The sequence below is a fragment of the Lynx rufus genome, unplaced genomic scaffold, assembly GCF_022079265.1.
Source record: "Lynx rufus isolate CCGP_SWC_20201006 ecotype Redwood Valley unplaced genomic scaffold, mLynRuf1.p SCAF_5, whole genome shotgun sequence".
Classification (NCBI taxonomy): domain Eukaryota; kingdom Metazoa; phylum Chordata; class Mammalia; order Carnivora; family Felidae; genus Lynx; species Lynx rufus.
The window spans coordinates 21,989,657-22,010,122 of record NW_025814867.1 but is presented as its reverse complement, the minus strand read 5'-3'; the positions used below and the strand labels follow the sequence as shown (position 1 = coordinate 22,010,122).

Sequence of the window (20,466 nt, the reverse complement as noted above, 5' to 3'; positions counted from 1 at the left end):
ATTTTGACCATTTTGTATAGGTTTATTTAACATTAGCATCCGTTTTTCTTGGAATCATCTGGATTTGCAAATTTTTCCCTGTCAGACTGTGCTTTTTACTTCTTGTTTTATAGATGATCTTTATAAATTCTGAATATTAATACTTTGTTATATATGTCATAAGTGTATATTCTTTCAACTGATCTGGTTTATGGAACTTACACGTTTGAGGAGAATTGCTATCTTTACAGATTTACCATATTGTAAATTGTAAAATTAATACGTTTACATCCTGTCATGAACAATGCATATTTCTTCATTTCAATACAGAAATTTATCCAGTCTTTAGTAGAAAGTTATAGTTTTCTGTATACAGATCTTACTCATCTCCTTGAAGATTTATTCCTAAGTATTTGATGGTGTTTGCTATTAGGATCTTTTTTTTCCCCTATTACATTTTCTAAGTGGTTCTTGCTGACATAGAGAAAAGATTCTGACTTTTATATGTTGATCTTATACTTTAGTCAATTTACTGATTTCTGTATAAGTTTTGATAATCTCTAAGAATTGCCTACCAATTTTTATAGTCTTTATCTACTTCCAGGACAGTGTTGAACAGTGGATGTGTTGAGGGCTTCCATGTTATGGTAACTTTAATAGGAATAATGTATCTCTTTATTTAATATAATGTTTTTGAGTTAAAAGAATTTTCTTCTATGGCAAGTTGGCAATTTTTTAAAATCAGAAATTGATATAGAATTTTATGAAAAGCTTCCTTGGCATCAATTGTAATTATTTTTTCTTAATTTGTTAATGTAATTTGTTTGCAGTGATTGATTATCTTTGCGTTCTTGTGATAAACTTTGCTTAGTTCTTAGGTGTCGGTCAAAATGCATGATTTTAATTGTACTGTTGGATTTAATTTACAAATATTTTATTTCCATTTTCTTTAAACATTTTTTTGTGAGATTGGGCTAGTGATTTTTTCAGTGTGTTTTGCTGTCTGTATTCTGTTTTTGTGGCAGGGTTATACTGGATTCGGAGAGTGACATGTGAGTGTGCGTGTTTTTCTAATGCTCTGAAACAGTTTACAATACAAAGGACTAATCTCTCCTGAGTCCAGTATGGTAGCCACCAGCCACAAATGACAGTTGAGCACCTGAAATGTGGCTGGTCTGAATGGAAATGCACTATCATATATTAATGTCATATTAATAGTGTTTTTATACTGATTACATGTTGAAACGGTAATATTTTGGACATACGATATTAAATAAGTTTATTTAAATTAATTTTACTTTTTTTTTTTTTTTACTTTTTAAAATGTGGCTACTAGAAAATTAAAAGTTTTATGTGTGGTTCACATTATATTTATTTTGGATAGTTCTTGAGAATTAACTGGAATTTACCTATAAAACCATCTGATCCTGGAGCCTTTTTTTAGCTCTTTGACTACCTTTTCGTTTTCTTCTAGGGTTGTTAGAAAACTTTACTACTTATTAAGTCAGGTTTGATAATTTATATTTTCCTAGAAAGTCACTTGATTCATCTAGTTTTTCACGTTTAGTGGTATAAAGTTCTACAGAGTACTTATCTATAGTTGTAAAATAAATCTGTAGTTGTATTTCCTTCCTCATTGTTCTTTTTTTCTTGCCTTCATTAGAATTGTCAAGAGTTTGTTTCTTTTAATGTCTTTTAAAAAATCAACCATTTATTATATTGGTTAGGTATATGATTTTCTTTGTTATTGATTTCCTGAAAAATTTTTTATGTAAGTTCCTTTTGTCAATTTTTCTTGAGTTTATTTTGTTACTCTTTTTCTAGATCATTGAGTTGAATGAATAGTTTACTTATTTTCAGTCTTCATGTTTTTCCCGTATATGCATTTAAGGGTATATGTTTTCCTTTAAATGTTGCCTTGACCATATCCCATGGATTTTGATATATACTTACTGGGTGATTGTGTATATGTAACCCGGCCATCATTTTCTCTTCACCTCTGCTTTTTATAAAAATGTCCACCGAGATCACCAGTGAGCCGTTGAGTGACTTCCCACTGTTCTCGCCTATAGTGGACATGGAGTTGATTTATTCTTTGAGGAAAATAATTTTTTACATAACTTACAAGCTGCTCAGTCTTTTATTCAGTAAGATCTGTAACCTCTTTCATAGTGATGGAGGCCAGTGTCCTCAAACTACTTCCATTGGTTGCATCCTCTTCAAGTCTTTGCTTTAAAGTATTAACTGTCGAGGCGCCTGGGTGGCTCAGTCGGGTAAGCGCCTGACTTGGACTCAGGTCATGATCTCTCAGTTCACGAATTTGAGCCCCGCGTTGGGCTGTGCTGACAGCTCAGAGCCTGGAACCTGCTTCAGATTCTGTCTCCCTCTCTCTCTGCCCCTCCCCTGCTCATTCTCTCTCTCTCTCAATAATAAATAAAACATTTAAAAAAATTTTTAAAAAGTATTAACTGTCATAGTTCCTCATGATTTATAGAGCCCTTGTTCCTTGCTCACCTTTCACCTAACAGAATACTCCTAGCATATTATCATTATCAGTGCCATTTTGTTACAATTTCTTTGTAATCTTTGTTACAATTTCCATTTATTCAGCATCTACCCACATTAATTGCTTAATACCTCCAACAGTCTTGTGAGATAGGTACTTTAAAACCCACTTTATAGATTAGGAAGCTTGGAGAGGTTAAGTGATTCACCCTAGGTTCACATAGTAAGTGTTGGAGTTAAGATTTGAAATTGTATTTCTTTAATTGCAAGTCCTTTCCTCTTGACTATGGCATTGATGCTGTATACTGTCACTTGTGGTCTTTCTACCAACTGCAACCTAAGCTGAAACATTTTGCTGACCTTGAGTTTGCCTCCATTCCTTCTGTTGCTGCTATGATTGGGTTGAGAGCAGGGTGTTGAGGGGTAGTGGAGAAAGGGAAAGAGCCCTTGCAGGAGTGCTCAGAAAGAACTCTTTCTGAGTTTCCTGCCAGTCTTTTTTTTATGACGGTGGATAGCCTCAAACTCCTGTCTTTCCTGTAACCTGGCCCCTTTTTTCTATCTCTGGCCTCTTTGCTTCTTCAGAGTCTGAGGAAGGCTGTTCAGGAAGGTCTGAAAGAATGTTCTAGTTCTTAGATTTTGCTGCAAGAAGATCTCGTCTCTTTCCATACAGCTATCTGGGAAAATATCTGAGAATGTATTTCCTGAGCAGAGCTTCAGGAGGAATAGGTATGCATCACCTATTTGATTCAGTCCCAAAGTCTTATCTATTCTAGGCCGATGATTCTCAACCTTTGTTTTTTAATTTAGACTGAATATTTATTTATTTATTTTTATTAAAAAAGTTCTTTTTTAATGTTTATTTATTTTTGAAAGAGAGAGAGCATGAGTGGGGGAGGAGCAGAGAGAGAGGGAGACACAGAACCTGAAGCAGGCTCCAGGCTCTGAGCTGTCAGCACAGAGCCCAGTGTGGGGCTCGAACTCACAAACCACGAGATCATGACCTGAGCCGAAGTTGGATGCTTAACCGACTGAGCCACCCAGGTGCCCCTAGGCTGAATTTTTAAGATAAATATCATGACTAAAAAAGGCAAGGTTCAGGCAGAGATCTATAAATGATAGCCCCCCCCCAAAAGTAGTAATTTTATAATGTATTTGTTTATAGTGATAATTTTAGAATTTTAAACTATACATATTCATTTATCCCTTCATAAAAATCCTAGAAAATTCTGACACAAAGACATTAACCACCCTCTTTTCTTCTCTGTCACCCAGCCTCAGGAGAGTACCACTGGTCTCTAATTACATAGAAATGTTATGGAGAAAGCAGGCACCTACATATTTAGGTATACATGAAGCGATGGGTAAGAAGTATGTTCCAAAGCACACATCTGCTGTTTCCCTTCTAAAATGAACTCTTGTTCCCCTCCTCTCCTCCCACTTGAAAAGCCCCTTGTCTGTATAGATCTTCCTGACATGGCCTATTAGTATGCATGTGTGTTTTATTTTTTTTAACGTTTATTTTTGAGAGAGAGAGAGAGAGAGAGAGAGAGTGACTGAGTGTGAGCAGAGGAGGGTCAGAGCAAAAGGGAAACACAGAATCTGAAGCAGGCTCCGGGCTCTGAGCTGTCAGCACAGAGCCCAGTGTGGGGCTCGAACTCACGAACCATGAGATCATGAACTGAGCCAAAGTTGGACGCTTAACCGACTGAGCCATCCAGGCACCCCAGTGTGTGTGTTTTTAATGGATCCATTACTAGTAACTCTTCCTTTTAGATCAGAGATGCCCAAGTTTGTCTACACATTGGAATCACTAGCTTAAAAAAATACTGATGTCTGGTATCTATACCCAGATATCCTGATTTAATTGATCTAGGGCCAGGTGTGGTATTAGGCTTAGCAGAGCTCTCCAGTAATTCCAGTGTGCCTCTAACATTGAGAACCACTGGGGTAGGTTTCTATTTCTGGAGAAATTTCTTGTGTGTCTTCTGTATCTGGTCCTATGATTGATATGTAGTAGTGCTCAGTGTTTGAAGAATGAATACGTAGCCAGTGCATGAGTCAGTAGGAAAGGTTCACATTCTGTCTATTCTTTTCCCTCTGCATTCTTCCCACCCACCGTCCAAATACAGAGAAAACATTCCCCGTTTAGCATTGTCTTCTGAGATAATCCATTCCCAACACTGCCTTAGCTACGGCGTGATCCCATGGATTTCAGCCCCAAGCACAGTATGGAGAGATTTACCTGTAGACTCATACCTTTGAACTGCGGAGTAGTGTTTTGTCAAGGCTGATGCCTCTTGTAGAGGTGAAGTACATAGGCTAGAAATACTTTTGGATCAGTTCAGAGCAAGTTGGCTTCTCAGGCTTCCTCATAATGAAGGAAATTCATGTCTCACTGGGTCACTGTCTCTCTGAGAATCTGGAGTTACAACTGCTGGCAGTGGTTAGTCTTACTCTGGTCCATGCAGAGTTCCTACTAGTTTTCCTGCCTTCCCATAGACAACCTGCCAAAGAAGGAGATGTAGGCTGTCGTTGCTAATGTGCCCAGATGCAAAATCCATCGTTTGTCAAAAGCTAAAGTGAATGAGGACAGAATCCCAGATTACATAATTCCTTGGGGTTTTGAACTTGTTATTACCCACCTGATCTCTAGCCTAAAGTTAATCTTGGGCCTGAGTAAGTGATGAAACTCTTTTTTTTTTTTTTTTGAACATATGCAAAATCTGTTTTTTGGGATAGTTCCCCACTCACGTTGACTCAGGGTGCACTTAGTGCTGCTTCCTTGCTTTTCCTTCTGTCAGCTGGCACAGAATGGTGGAGCAGCCCACACACAGCACCACTGTCTGTGCATGGCTGAACACGGTGGTGATTTTGTAGCACCCCGGGCACTTCACGCCCATGAAGTAGGAGTTGGGGCTCTGTACCAGGCGCTTCTTCTTGTGTTTCCTCTCCTGCTCTTCCAGGGATGGGTGCAGGAGGTCCTTCGCGAGGGGCATGTTCTTGTGGGCAGGTCGTCACTGCCAGAAAGGCTAAGTGATGAAACTCTTAACTAGACAACTTGGCATCTTTTGGTAGTTTCAGAAGAATCCTTTGTTCTGTGGCTGGGCCTTGGTTAAGGTATTAGAGTAGAGTTCCTTTCTATCTAGATAAGCAAAGAGATTTATAAATTCTGGAATGTATGAATAGTTATTGTGCTTCCCTGTGTAATAGAATAATGCATAGTTGATCCTGGATTGGAAGTTAAAAGTGAAAGGAAATTGGATTATTTGCTCACATAAGCTAGTGACAGAAAAATGGATGCCTCTATGAGTGATGCTAAAGGAAAAGAGAAAGTGGGAAGGCTTTACACAAATGAGGAAAGGAAAAAATGAAAGAAACAAATGAGTTTGGAGACATCTTGCCTCATGTCCTTGTGTTCTGTCCCTATCCCTGTTTCAAGCCCAGAGGATCCTGTTGGAGAGGGAGACATGACAGGTCAAGTAACCAAGCTGAAGTCCTTCTTACTGCCTCTGAGGCTTTGCAGGATTCCTCCTACTTCCAGCTCAGCTCTTTCCTTTGCTCACTGTGCTCTAGCCATGCTGGTCTTTGCTTTTTGTTGATCAAGCCAGCCACTCTTGACTTTGCTTTATTTCCTCTGTCTGGGATATTCTTCCACCAGACATCTAATGGTCGCCTCCCTCTGCTCCTTCAAGTCTTTGCTTTATTGCTCCTTTCTCAAAAAGGCTACTTAAAATTGCAGATTCTATCCTATCCTTTCCCCCACCCCCTCTCCCATCTCTTCATCTTTCCTTCCATAGCACTGTCACTTTCTAATATACTATATACTTCGTTAATTTGTGTTGCCTGTTTGCTCCATCCGTCATCACCATGAGGGCAGGATCTTTAGTTCTTTCCTTCCATACTTAGCAGAAGTACTTGGCACAGAGTAGGCCCTCAATACATACTGTTCAATGAATGACTCAATATGCATAGTAGTTCTTTGGCTTGGAATTTAGTTCTACAAACTGAAAGGCTTTGGGCCATTGCTATTTTTCCTTTTAGATTTGTCCTGCTGTATTTAATCGATTTGTTGGGACTACTATTGTCATCATTTTTCTTTTTCTACCAAGAGTTTTTTTTTTTTTTGGAAAGGGCAGCTGCTCAGAGAAGCCAGAGGCCGTGGGAGTCCCTTGGGTAGCTATTCCACTGCTAGGAGAGGAATGGTCCACAATGGGGGTGTTTTCCTCCATCCCTACAAAGATTATAAGGGATGCTTTCTTGGGTGGAAGTTGTCATGAGAGTCCTTCTCAAAAACATGGCTCTTTGAGACCTTTCCAGTCTCTGAAGAAGTGGCTGGCTCATTATAGGGAATTTCACGGCCCAGTTCAGCTTAGTAAGTGAAGAGTAGGGTTTGATAGTCAGATCCTTCCTGATGCCTGGCCAAACATAAGAGGGTTGCTTGAGCTACTACTCATTGAGGGTTGTGCTGTTAAGCTGCTGTTTTTGGTCTTGCCTTCTCCATCCTCATGGATGATAAAATGTGATAAAATGTGGGAAGCAGTCAGGCTGGGCTTGCCAACATTCGCAGGGCCCATTGCAAAGGACTTATCTTCAAAAGCATAGGGTCTTATCTGTAGAAACACGTTTTCCTTCTTTCACCTTGGCCCTTCTTGCCTTGCCAGTTATGTATTCTTTCATTTCTTATTCTCCTATATGTGCACACACTTCAGAAACTGTCCCTGTCTTGGAGAATTTTCTGTGTGAGGTTAAGGTAGCAGCCTTTCTCCAATTTTCTACAAATTAGACTTCTACTAACTTCAGCTATCTGCTATGGGGTTTGTGGGCTGGCGGGTGGGAGGTGGTGGGAAGCGGGAAGAAAAAAATCTCTGATCAAAGATCGAACACAAAGCCTGAGCACAAAAATTTATGCGATGTTTTGTAGACCAGTGCTACCCAAAGAAGTAGAATGTGAACCACACATGTAATTTTAAATGTTCCGGTAGCCACATTAAAAAAGTAAAAAGAAACAGGTCAAATGAATTTTAATATCTTTTATTTAACTCCATGCACCTAAAATATTAATGTTTCAACATGTAACCAGTGTGAACATTAATAATGCGATATTTTATTTTTGCATTAGTGTTTTAAATCTGGTATGTAAATCTGCAGCACATTTCAGTTTGGACTAGCTACATTTCAAGTGCTCAACAGTCACATGTGGCTAGTGGTTACATATTGGACAGTGTACATAGAAGGCTCTCACCCGCAATCAGCCAGCTATGTTTCATGCTATTTTTACATTTGAAAATAGTTGATATCTTTCTATCCCTCGTCCTACATTTTATAACCCAAGTCACTATAAAAAGGCTAGATTGTATTCACTGTTCTCAAAGAAGGTAGGGGAATGTGGAGAGTATGGAAGATATCTAGTAAGTGTTGCCAAAATAATAAATAATAGTGTTGCAGTTCAGGAAACCTCAGAAATATCACAGGTAGAAATCCCAGACTGCACGGTGAGACCCTCTCTCTTTCTAAAGCTGGAGCCTACTTGGAAGGACTTGGAAGCCAGCAAATGTGGCTTCCCCTGGGCGTGTCCCTCCTCAAGTCCTTAAGATTGCTAACTTCCTCAGTTTCGCGGGTTTCCTTTCTGGTCCTTGGGACAGAGTTGCAGCGGGGGGCTTCGAACCTGCAAGGCTCAATCATGGCCAAGGCCCCGGCTGTGTTTCAGGTACCTCAGGAATCTGGCTTGTTGCCTCGGGAAGCTTTCTGCATGGATTCCCTAGGAACTGACCACTCCATGGACATTTGCTTGGGGCAATGGTACCAAAGTGTATGGGTCTGCTGTCTGAGCTGCAGCACTCACATTCCAGCCAGCAGAAAAGAAACAAACAAAAAAACTACGAAAACACAAAATGCCTGGATCAAACACTCCCTTTGCCTTTTTCTCTGTTTTTGTTTCTTGTGCATATGTCGAAAGTTACAAAGTCAGGAGCGGGGAGGATAGCTGTCCTGTAACTAGTGTGTATTGATCTCACGTAAAATGTTGAGTCCATTGCTGCTTGTTACATGATTTTCTCTATTCCTTTTTTAGGCCGAGGAGTCTTGTAAATGTAATGGCTGGAAAAACCCCAACCCTTCTCCTACTCCCCCCAGAGCTGATCTGCAGCAAATAATTGTCAGTCTAACAGAATCCTGCCGGAGTTGTAGCCATGCCCTAGGTGAGTTCCTAAGTCTTCAAGGGAACGTGAACGATGTCCTCGTTGCCTGAAAGTTCTAACTTACTGAATTCCGTGGGTTAACCAAACTCGCATGCTATTTACCTCTTTTTTGAGGCAGTAACAAAAGAGTCTATTTAGTCTCATGAATTTGCTTAATGTGAGACAAGCTCTGCACTGTTTGCACTGAGTCCTTATCCATCTCTCCCCCCTTCCCTAAGAGCTGGATTCCACTGGGGGATTGCTGGATAAGATGGACCATGGCCATTGAGCGGCTTAGAATAGAGTGTAATGTGTCCTCATTCATTCTGATGGGAGCCTGAAGGTCTTTGATCTCCAGGATCTAAGCCTCAACCAACTGGGTCTTTGTCTAATCGTTACTGTTATTATTATTTTTATTATTTTATTTTCTGATTCCTTGAACTTGCTGGAAGTGCTTCATTTTATCTTTATATTGTTTATTTTCTTGCATCTGGTAGCTCTTTCTTCACTGGGGTTGTGTTTGGTGAATGTTTACTTGTGTTCTCCCTTTCAACTTTCTTATCTATCCCCGGCAAGATAATCATTGTCAGTTTGGAAAGATAGGCTCTGCCAGAGTTACTCAACTGGACTGTGCTAATATGTTCTTGTCTTGATACTCGTTTTAAGATAAAATTTTAAAAATTGTATTTGGTTTGGGTAGATAAAAGTTAACGGGTAGTTTTCCCTAGATATTAAAATTCTAGTTCATAAAGGACCATCTTGGAATATTATACTTACTTTTCCCCCTTTGGTTATCCAGTCTCCCAGAGAACGTCTTGCATGTTCAGTTTACTGTCCAGGGTTCTTCTGGGCAGAGCCTGGTCACTGAAGCGGTTTTTTTCCCCCTGACCGTTTGCAAGTAGGTGGCTTCTTTTTGACGTCATCTTTCTTTCGAGCTTCCTGGTGATATGAAACGGTGCAGCATCAGCCTTCAAGGTAGCGTGATGTCAGGCCGAGGCTGAAGTTTTATTTTGTACTCAGCTGCAGAGTATTTCAATCCTTACAGAGCAGAAAAGTAGATAATGTGATCCTCCCAGGAAGTTACTGCACTGAAGTAACCTTCTGAGAAAGGAAATAGAGAACATTGATCTCACAAAAGAAAGAAACATACCATAAACACATAATTACATCATTGTATAACTGGTGTCTGAAATAATGTAAGTTCTGATTTTTGAAAAAACCAGTGCAAAGGATGGATTCCAAGAGTTACAGAAACACCTTTGCTTATAACTTACCTTTTCCACAATTGATCCCAGAGCGAGTGCCCTTTAGAATTTGCCTCAGGAAATATGATGCAATAAAAGGCTGGCTCAGGAACTTCTTAAGCACTGTGCTTGAACTGTATTTGGTATTGATTGGGAAATCCAATTATCTTACATCAATTAACATTTAAAAACAGAGCCTTCTTTCTTAGCTGAGCAGATTGTCTCCATTCTGAGCTTGTAAATACACATGAATGCCCAAAGGCAGAAATGGCCTTTTACAAAGAAAAGCTAACTTTGTTCCCTTTTATATTTCTCAACTAGCTTTGGAAACAAATACGCTTATTTGATACACAATCAAGAATAGGGGGAAAAGTTTAACCTATTTGTAAATCAAGATGTGTCCTCAAAACTAAAAGAACACTATTACAGCTTTATTCATGATATTAAAAGACTAGAAACAACCTAAGTATCCCAGAGTAGGAGATAATTGCTTGAATTATGACAATCTATATTATAAAATTCAATATGGCTATTAAAAATGATGTATTTTCCAATATGGAAAGACATTCTTAACATATCATTAATGAAAAAAGCAAGTCATAAAGTAGCTTAACTGGAGCTTTTATAATTTAGGAATTAAGGATCCACCAGCCCAAGATAAAATCTTGGTTCTACAACCAGTAGCTGTGAGTGGGACATGTTATTCAGTTTACCTGGAGCTCCATTTTCTCAGCTCTGAAACCGAGTTAGTAACAGTATTGATGTCATAGGATTGTTGTGAGGATTAAATGAGATAAAACATAAAAATTTTAGATCAGTACCTGGCAAATTAATGCATTACTCTTAGCTCTTCTTGCTGTTAGTGGTAGTATTACCATACTCCCAGAGTTCTTGAACTTCAGCCAACAGATAGGAGTTCTGCTTAGCTTAAATAAGAGAACAGTGTTTATAAGAAGGTAGCTTCCAGAAGCTGAAAACACAGGGAGACCCAGTTTTAGTCTTGTTCAGGGATCTCAGCTGCAGAAATCTGTGGGCCTTCTGTCCAGGACACCCCCACTGGATGAGATTCAGCTCCATCTGCCCAGCCCCCCCGGGAGTATCAGCTTAGGAGGATTTACATCCCTGGAGGATAGGATCTGATTGGTGTAGCATCTGTCACGTGCCCAGCCCTCCGCTGCACCCTTCGAGAACTGCATGGAAGGCGGTCATTCCCACGAAGGCATGCTGACTTAAGAATGGCATCATAGGGGCGCCTGGGTGGCGCAGTCGGTTAAGCGTCCGACTTCAGCCAGGTCACGATCTCGCGGTCCGGGAGTTCGAGCCCCGCGTCGGGCTCTGGGCTGATGGCTCAGAGCCTGGAGCCTGTTTCCGATTCTGTGTCTCCCTCTCTCTCTGCCCCTCCCCCGTTCATGCTCTGTCTCTCTCTGTCCCAAAATAAATAAACGTTGAAAAAAAAAAAATTTAAAAAAAGAATGGCATCATGAGGGGCGCCTGGGTGGCGCAGTCGGTTAAGCGTCCGACTTCAGCCAGGTCACGATCTCGCGGTCCGTGAGTTCGAGCCCCGCGTCGGGGTCTGGGCTGATGGCTCAGAGCCTGGAACATGTTTCCAATTCTGTGTCTCCCTCTCTCTCTGCCCCTCCCCCGTTCATGCTCTGTCTCTCTCTGTCCCAAAAATAAATAAACGTTGAAAAAAAAATTAAAAAAAAAAAAAAAAAAAAGAATGGCATCATGAGTATAATCTCATTTTATCAGTTTAGAAGATATGACATATTTTTTTTTCAACATATGCTAACGGGAAAGGATCTGGAAGGATTATGTTGAGTTGCTGACAGTGATTTTCTCAGGGTATTGAGGTTGTTGGTGTTTTAAAAATATTTTTCCTCGTCTCTGTCCTTTCCCTCCCCACCCCTTTTACCTCTGTCTCTCTTCAGTGTGCTTTTCTTTTTTTTTTAAAAAAAATTTTTTTTTTCAACGTTTATTTATTTTTGGGACAGAGAGAGACAGAGCATGAACGGGGGAGGGGCAGAGAGAGAGGGAGACACAGAATCGGAAACAGGCTCCAGGCTCTGAGCCATCAGCCCAGAGCCTGACGCGGGGCTCGAACTCACAGACCGCGAGATCGTGACCTGGCTGAAGTCGGACGCTTAACCGACTGCGCCACCCAGGCGCCCCAGTGTGCTTTTCTAAAATTGAAATGTCTGTACATTTTCAAGTGCTCTTAGAATTATTGGCAGAATCTCACAGTTTATTTTTTGGTCTTAGTATCAGGGCTCTAGAAAACCTTTTTCTGAGGTTATGTTTTCTCTCTCTTATACTCCTTTTAAAACACTTTATATTCTGGAAAAGTTCACAGTATGTAAAGGTAGGAAGAATAGTTTAATAAGTGCCTTGTACTCATCACCCGCTTTAATAATTACTAAAATTTGCCAATTTTCTCTCCCCTCACTTTTTTCTTTTGCCAGAGTATTTAAATCAAGTTCCACACGTATTTTCCTATTTATGCAGATTAAATTATGCCAACAGTAGAGATTAGGGTATAAGGAATTCTGTTAGAAATGATGGCCTGAATTCTCAAATATATTTAAATTTGTGTACACCATTCTGATTCCACAGTCACTATGCTGAGCCTGGTGGATTTAGTCCCCAGTGATCATGCACATGTTTCAACGTGTAACATTCCCGTGCTTATCAACACATAACCTTCAGGCTTATCGATTGAGATGATGTCTGTTCTGTGGCTTTGCTGTCCGATACTGTTTGGTTCAGCCATACATTTTCTTTTGACAGTGAGCTCTGGTTTCATGTGGTCTCCTGACAGTTACTTCCCTCCCAGGTGTCCTTGGCCTGTCATTGGACACTCTTCCCTGTCTCCTGGGTACAAAACATAGGACTGACAGTCTGGCCAAGTGGAAAGAACGTTCAGTTGTGAATTAGGAAACCAGAATTCTAGGCCTGGCACAGCACTTTACCAATCCCTTTGTGATTCAGAGTTTTCATCCACAGAATAAAATGGTTAGTCTAGACCCATGCTGTCCAACGTTATAGCTACTTGCTACTTGAGTTAGTGAGCGCTTGAAATAATAGCTACTCCAAATTAAGATGAGCTGTACGTATAAAATACGTGCCAGATTTTGAAAGCTTAGTATGAAAAAAGGTAAGATGAGCTATCTCATTAATAGTGATTATATGTTGAAATGGTATTTTAAGTATATTGGGTTAATAAAATATATTATTAAAATTAATTTCACCTGTTTCTTTTTCCAATGGAAAATGGTCTTCCAAATGGAAGACTTAAAATTACACCTGTGGTTCACATTGTATTTCCTTTGGATAGCGCTGGCCTGGCAACATTCGAGTCCATTGTCTGAAATTATTTGTCATTTGAGATTGGGACAGTCAAGTTCAGATTACAGAAATTTAACAAAGCACTTCATTGGCCCAAACATTTCTCCTTATTTTAGTATTAATAAAAGTTCCTTATTTGGGGATTGCTTATTTGATTGAATAGCAGTCTGCTTCTATGATCGGGAAGGAGGAAATGCTCCATTGTGATCAAACACAATTGGAATTTTTGTTGTCATTTTGAAGTTCATTGTTCTGACCTCTGCCAGGATACACTGATTATTAAATTTGACTAATGATAGTTTTCTGCAGTTGTAAGTAGGAGGTTTTTGGTTACTGTTCCTGTGCCATCACTTTTTCCTGATAAAGACCCATATATCACACAGATACACTCGTGTTTAAACATTACAATGGTAGAAATTGACAGTTCTTTTTTACTATGGTTACCTCTGCTTACTTGCTTATTTATAGTGGAAACTTTCTAAGGAAAGTAAAGACTAGCACTAACCAATCACAGTAGAGCTTATTTTCTTGAATAGCATGAGGTATGAAGGGACTACCAGTGTTTTCCTCATGGACTAATTCAGACATTTAAATCACAGGTAAATCATTGGCCCAACACATTTTCTTCAGCCTTACCACACTGCACAGACCTCCACCACTTAATCACTTCTAGTTCCCATTTACGAATGTACTGTGTAGATGCCAAATGATAGAAATAGGGGGCCCAGCACACTTGACTCAGCCATCTGGGTCAAGTCAGCATGTTTCTCTGGCTGGGTGTTCTCCCTTTTGTTTTGTTTGTAAAGATTTTCTTTGTAAGTAATGTCTACAGCCAATGTGGGGCTCAAACCAACAACCCCTAGATCAAGAGTCGCGTGCCCCACCGACTGAGCCAGCCAGGCCCCCTTGTGTTTCTAATGCTGTCTTTTACACATAGGTTTCAGAGTTGTCAGGAGCTGTGAGTCTGGTATACAGTAGGAGTTAAGGGGATAGATACATCTGGTAATTTTTTTTCTGCTCGCTTCATGTGAGTTACTTCTCCCTACCTTCCTTGGATCATGAAGTCCTTCCTGTTGCTTTTCTCGCCTGTGCCTCCTTCCAGCTTTCCCTGAATTCAGGTTTCTTCTCTGTAGCAGGAGCACCTGGAGTCCCCAGCTCCATCCATGTGCACTCAGCGTCCCAAGAAAGTAGTGATCTAATTTGAGCTAAGCATTCTCGTGTTTAGCCCCTCTGAGCCTCCCATTATTCTCAGAGTGAAGTTCAGCTCTCGCTGAGGATTGTTGGGCCTCTGGTGTCTAGCCTTCACTGCCCGCCCCGTCTCTGCTGCATTTTGGCTACCAGGCTGGTCCATGTTCTCTGAAGGTCTTTTTTTTTTTTTTTTTTTTTTTTTTTAATGCTTATTTATTTTTGAGAGAGAGCCTGTGAGCACATGCATATGCATGAGCTGGGTAGGGACAGAGAGGGGCCGGGGGAGGGGTGGGGGACAGAGGATCTGAAGCAGACTCTATGCTGATAACAGAGAGCCCGATGCGGGGCTCAAGCCCACACATTGTGAGATCGTGACCTGAGCCGAAGTTGGATTCTTAATTGACTGAGCCACCCAGGCGCCCCTCTGAAGGTTCTATTTTCTCCCACCTCTACTGTGGATGCAGAGGCTCACAACACCTGCAGTGCTTTTCCTTCGTTCTCCTCCAGGGGAACCCTGCTCACCCCCAAGGTTTGACTTGTCTAGAACTTGGTGGAGAGAATAAAGGCCTCTTGGAGCTGTACTGCAATGTTCCTTGCATAACTATAATTATTCTTAATTATACATCTAAGATATATAATAAATGGTTATATAATATATAACTATATAATAGTGTATTGTAGGCTTTCTGTAGTAGACTAAGGTTAAGTACTTTTTCTCTAGTTCCTAATATATTCAGTTCCTTGGGCATAATTGGGCTTATTCCTTCATTGATAAGCACTCGCTGAATTCCTTAATATTAAAAAATGGCTGGTAGCATTTAGGGGAGCTTTCACAGTTTAAAATCTGTACCGCCACTGTCCAAAACAGTAGCCACTAGTCACGCGTGGCTAGCTTGAATTGAAAAACACTGAAAGTGTAAAACGCACACTGGTTTTGAAGACTTAGTATTATAAAAGAATGCAAAATATTAATAATTTTTTACACTGAGTGCATGTTGAATAATGTACATATTGGGTTAAATAAAATGTATTAATAAATTAATTTCACCCTCTTATTTTTGTATTGTTAATTTTTTTAACATTTATTTATTTTTGAGAGACAGAGAGAGACAGAACTTGAACAGGGGAGGGGCAGAGAGAGAGGGAGACACAGAATCGGAAGCAGGCTCCAGGCTCCGAGCCATCAGCCCAGAGCCTGACGCGGGGCTCAAACTCACGAACCGTGAGATCATGACCTGAGCAGAAGTCGGATGCTTAACCAACTGAGCCACCCAGGCACCCCTAATTTCACCTTTCTAAAAGTGGCTGCTAGTATACTTACATATACATATGTGTCTTATATTCTATATATATTGGATTGAACTCATCTAAAGGGCTCTTAATCTTAAACTTCTCTTTTTCTCCATCCAGATCTGAGATTACAAAAGAGGAAACCACTCGTAAATTATAAACTTTTAGACGTTAGTCAATTCAGAAGGTTTCATTGAAGGAATTTGTTTCACCTCTTCTAGCTTTGACCTCAAATTCCCATGAGCAAAAAAAAATATATTTGAACAGCTTACAAACGCTACGGGTGCTGTGCTGTTTGCTTTCTTTCCAGTCCAAGGGAGCGGAGACATGTTAGCTGCCCGCCCAGCTGCTGCCTGTTCACACTGCAGGGCATGTGAGGACGGGCAGGCTGTCCTCAAGAGAAGTGCAGGCCAGTGATGCACGGAGCCAGAGCTTAGAGAGGGTCACAGCACATGGTGACAGTGTGCTTCCTGTTCCCAGCAAGGCAACAGCTGCACCGTGATCCTTGGCAGCAGGCCTTTGGCAGGTCTCTCTGGGGCACCCTGGGTGTTGCACTGAGAGGTGCCAAGGTACATCCTCCTGGAGAGACACGAAGAGAGCAGACCCTGCCCCCCCAGTCTTCTGGCTCACACCTTCCCTCCGCTTCCCCCTGTCCTCTGCACACGATGGACCCCGGGGGAAACCTTGGCCCACCAGAAAGAGCAAGCTTTTCCCACAAGTAAAGGGTTGGCCAATTTTGGAAAATTATATCTATGCTCTGTGCCATGTCCTTGGAAGACTATTTGGAATGAAAACAGGGTCCTTTATATTTGATTATTAAATTCCAAGTGAATGAAAGATTTTTTTTTTTTTTGGCGGGGGTGGGGGTGGGGGTGGGGATGAAAGATTTTTAAAAAGCCGTTTATTGGGAAATAATTTCAAACCTATAGAGAAGTCATTAGACTAGTAACAAAGGACATCCCATGTAGATTTTGCTCAGATTTACTTCAGATTTATGCCCGATTTCCTTTGTTATTTGCTCTCATATATGTATAAATATACATAAAGACTCACATATTTGAGTTTGTGTGTATTTTTTTAAGTTTATTTATTTTTGAGAGAGAGAGAGAGAGAGAGAGAGAGAGAGAGCACGCATGCATGCATGAGGGAAGGGACAGAGAGAAAGGGTAGAGAGAGAATCCCAAGCAGGCTCTGCACTGTCGGTGGAGCTCAACTGGAGCTCGAGCTTATGAATCATGAGATCATGACCTGAGCTGAAATCAAGAGTCAGAGGCCTCACTGATTGAGCCACCCAGGGGCTCCTGTGTGTATTTGTATATACATTTTTTTCCCCCCTGGACTATATGAAAATAAGTTGCATATATATACATCATGGCCCTTTCCTCCTAAATACTACAATGTGTATTTACTAAAAATAAGGACGTTCTTTTACATAATCCCAGTTCAGTTACCAACTTCAGTATATTTTAGCACTAATGTAATATTTTAATCTACCGTTTGTATTCTACTTTTATCAGTTGACCCCAACTGATATTGTCCTTCACATTAAGCACCCAGTCTAGAATCACGCGTGTGCTTAGTTGTCATGTGAAAGGAAAACAGTTTGCTCACAATCAATACTTCCCGAACGCTTCTGGCACCAAATGTGTGGGCTTTTTCTCATCAGCAATACTCTGGCGCTCCAGTGGACAGCTACAGGCTGTCTTGCAATTCTTAACTCAGTTCTGACGCTAATGGCCTTATAGTCAGTACAGACCCCACAGGTTAAGGGCTCGGTCCCCCTCCTTCCTCCCACTTGAGGTGCCAATGGCAAGTCCCAGTTTCACTTGTGTTTCTGACCAACTGGTTGTAAGCTGGCAATTCCCATGCCCCCCTCCTGGGGTTGGATAATTTTCTAGAGTGACTCACAGATCTCAGGAAAACAGCTTCTTTGATTACTGGTTTATCATAAAAGGACGCTGTTCAGGGGTGCCCAGGTGGCCCAGTTGAGCATCCGACTCATGATTTCGGCTCAGGTCGTGATCTCACAGTTCATGAGTTCGAGCCCTGTGTCAGGCTCTGCACTGAGTGTGGAGCTTGCTTGGGATTCTGTGTCCCTCTCTGTCTCCTCTTCTGCTTGTGCAGGCGCGCGCTCTCTCTCTCTTTCAATAAATAAATAAACATTAAAAAAAAAAAACCAAAACACTGGATTATAGTTCAGGGACAGCCAGTTGGAAGAGAGGTTGGAGCACGAAGCTCCAAGCACACTACTCTCCCAGCACCTTCCTTTGTGCACCAGCCTTGAAGCTCTCCAAACCCCTTCAGCTGGGGTTTTTATGGAGACTGCATTATATGGGCACGATTGATTAAAGCTTTGGCTACTAGTGATTAATTCAGCCTCCAGACCACTCCCCACCCCCATCATAGGTAGAGAAGGTGGGACTGAAAATTCCAACCCTTAGTCACTTATTTGGTTCCCCTGGCAATCAGCCCCCCCCCCCCCATCCATAGGGACTTTCTAAAAGGTCAGTGACTTAAATTCAGGTGTGGTTGCAGAGGACTTGTTATGAATAACAAAAGATACTCCTTTCGCATTGTTGCTCTTATTACTTAGGAAATTCCAAGGGTTTTAGAAGCACAGTGGGGGGTGGGGAGGAAAAAGCACTGTGCCAGGACGGGGGACAAAGACTAAATATATATATTTTATTACAAGTTACAATTTCACAGCAGGTCCCTTTAGTTTCCTTTAATCAGGAACAGTTCCTCAGCTTTTTTTCTCTATTATTTTGTTTTTTGTCTTTTATGACTTTGACATTTTGGTGGAGGAATGTTTTATATTTTAAAAACAAACCTGTTCGGCTGCCTTGGTGGTTCAGTTGGTTAGTGTCCTACTCTTGGTTTCTGGTCGTGATCCCAGAGTGGTGGGATCGGGCATGGAGCCTGCTTGAAATTCTCTCTTTCTCTCTCTTTCCCTCCTCTCGCTTGCTCTCTCTTTCTAAAATAAAAAAATAAAATAAATTAAGAACCTGTTAAAGAGCTAGGAGAGGGGCGCCTGGGTGGCGCAGTCGGTTAAGCGTCTGACTTCAGCCAGGTCACGATCTCGCCGTCCGGGAGTTCGAGCCCCGCATCAGGCTCTGGGCTGATGGCTCAGAGCCTGGAGCCTGTTTCCGATTCTGTGTCTCCCTCTCTCTCTGCCCCTCCCCCGTTCATGCTCTGTCTCTCTCTGTCCCAAAAATAAATAAAAACGTTGAAAAAAAAAATTAAAAAAAAAAAAAGAGCTAGGAGAAAATACATTTTTGTCATCTTCTGGTTATGTAGGGAAGACCTTTGCAAGCAAGGCCTTAAAGAAAGGCCTAACATAGATTTGACTTTATAAAAAATTTAAGATTCCTTTACAACCCACCCCAAACCGCAACAAAATCCAGGGGGCATTTACAATGAACATGAAGGACTTAAAGCTCTTTCAAGGCAATGAGAAAAAGACCAACATCCTAAGAAAACCAGGCAGAGGACATGAATAGTGCTCAAAAGAACAAATACAAATGGCCAGTAACACGGAAAAACAAACACCTCCAAGGGCATTTCAGTGAATGCAAATCAAAGCAGTGGGGGACTCATTAATTTTCAAAAGGCTAATTTAATTACCGAGAATGATTCTTCACTGGAGGCAGGAGTGGGGGAAGGCACATTATGCTCTCACAGTTGAGAGTCTACATTGATGCAAACTTCCCTGGTGGGGGAAGCCAAACTAGGGAGCATATACAACAGCTTTATTTGTTTATTTTAAAGATTTTAGTTTTTTATTAAAAATTGTTTAATGTGATTTATTTTTGAAAGATAGTGTGTGAGTGGAGGAGGGGCAGAGAGAGAGAGAGAGAGAGAGAGAGAGAGAGAGGGAGAGAGGGGAGAGGGAGAGAGGGAGAGAGGGAGGGAGAGGGAGAGGGAGACACAGAATCTGAAGCAGTCTCCAGGCTCTGAGCTGTCAGCACAGATCCCAATGCAGGGCTTGAATACACAGAGCTTCGAGATCATGACCTGAGCTGAAGTCAGACATCTAACCAACTGAGCCACCCAGGGGCCCCTGAAGATTTTATTTTTAGGTAATCTCTACAGTCAACATGGGGCTCAGACTTGCAACCCTGAGATCAAGAGTTGCATGTTTTACCATCCGAGGCAGCCAGGGGCCCCTACAAAAGCTTTAAATAGCAATGATTCAGCCTTACGAGTTCTGTGGCAGATTAACTGCTATAGATTTGTACAACGTAGTTTACAGATTTTTACTTTTATTTTTATTTTTTAGTAATGTGCGTCCAAACTGAAGCACAGATTGCTTTCCAAATTGAAAGAAGGGTTTTTTTCAATTATGAGTGACTGTTTTTAGTTAAATATGAGTTGATTATCAGTATAGTAAATAGTTTAGCTTTGTAGTTAGAGTGAAGTGCACCTGGGTGTTTGCATGGGTTGGGGTTGATTGTGGGCTCCTGAGTAAGTCCTGTCCACTTCTGGTCAGCAGCCACAAGGAGTCAGTCTTTGGATTTGGTAGGGAAGGGGTTGTTTGAAGAAAGTGTTTAGCAAGGGTATCCTGGGAGTAGAGAATACAGTCTGGGGCTATTTTGGTACTCTAGGCTTGAGATCCCAATGACCAGCAAGGTAGGGACAGGGAAAAGTGGTTACTCTGAGAGACAGTGCGGAAGCTCGCCTGAATCTGGGGGCCGGTTTCACCCCACACCCACCCTTATTCTCAGAGGAAGAGATACCGA

General features: G+C 41.2%; 1 protein-coding gene across 1 annotated transcript in view; it reads left to right on the top strand.

Moving 5' to 3' along the window:
* KAT2B (lysine acetyltransferase 2B) overlaps positions 1-20,466 on the top strand; it is a 105,983-nt gene that overhangs the window by 24,926 nt on the left and 60,591 nt on the right. The window contains exon 2 of the mRNA XM_047100501.1: positions 8,555-8,681. Coding sequence (XP_046956457.1) covers positions 8,555-8,681 — 127 coding nt within the window. The remainder of the gene's footprint in view (positions 1-8,554; positions 8,682-20,466) is intronic.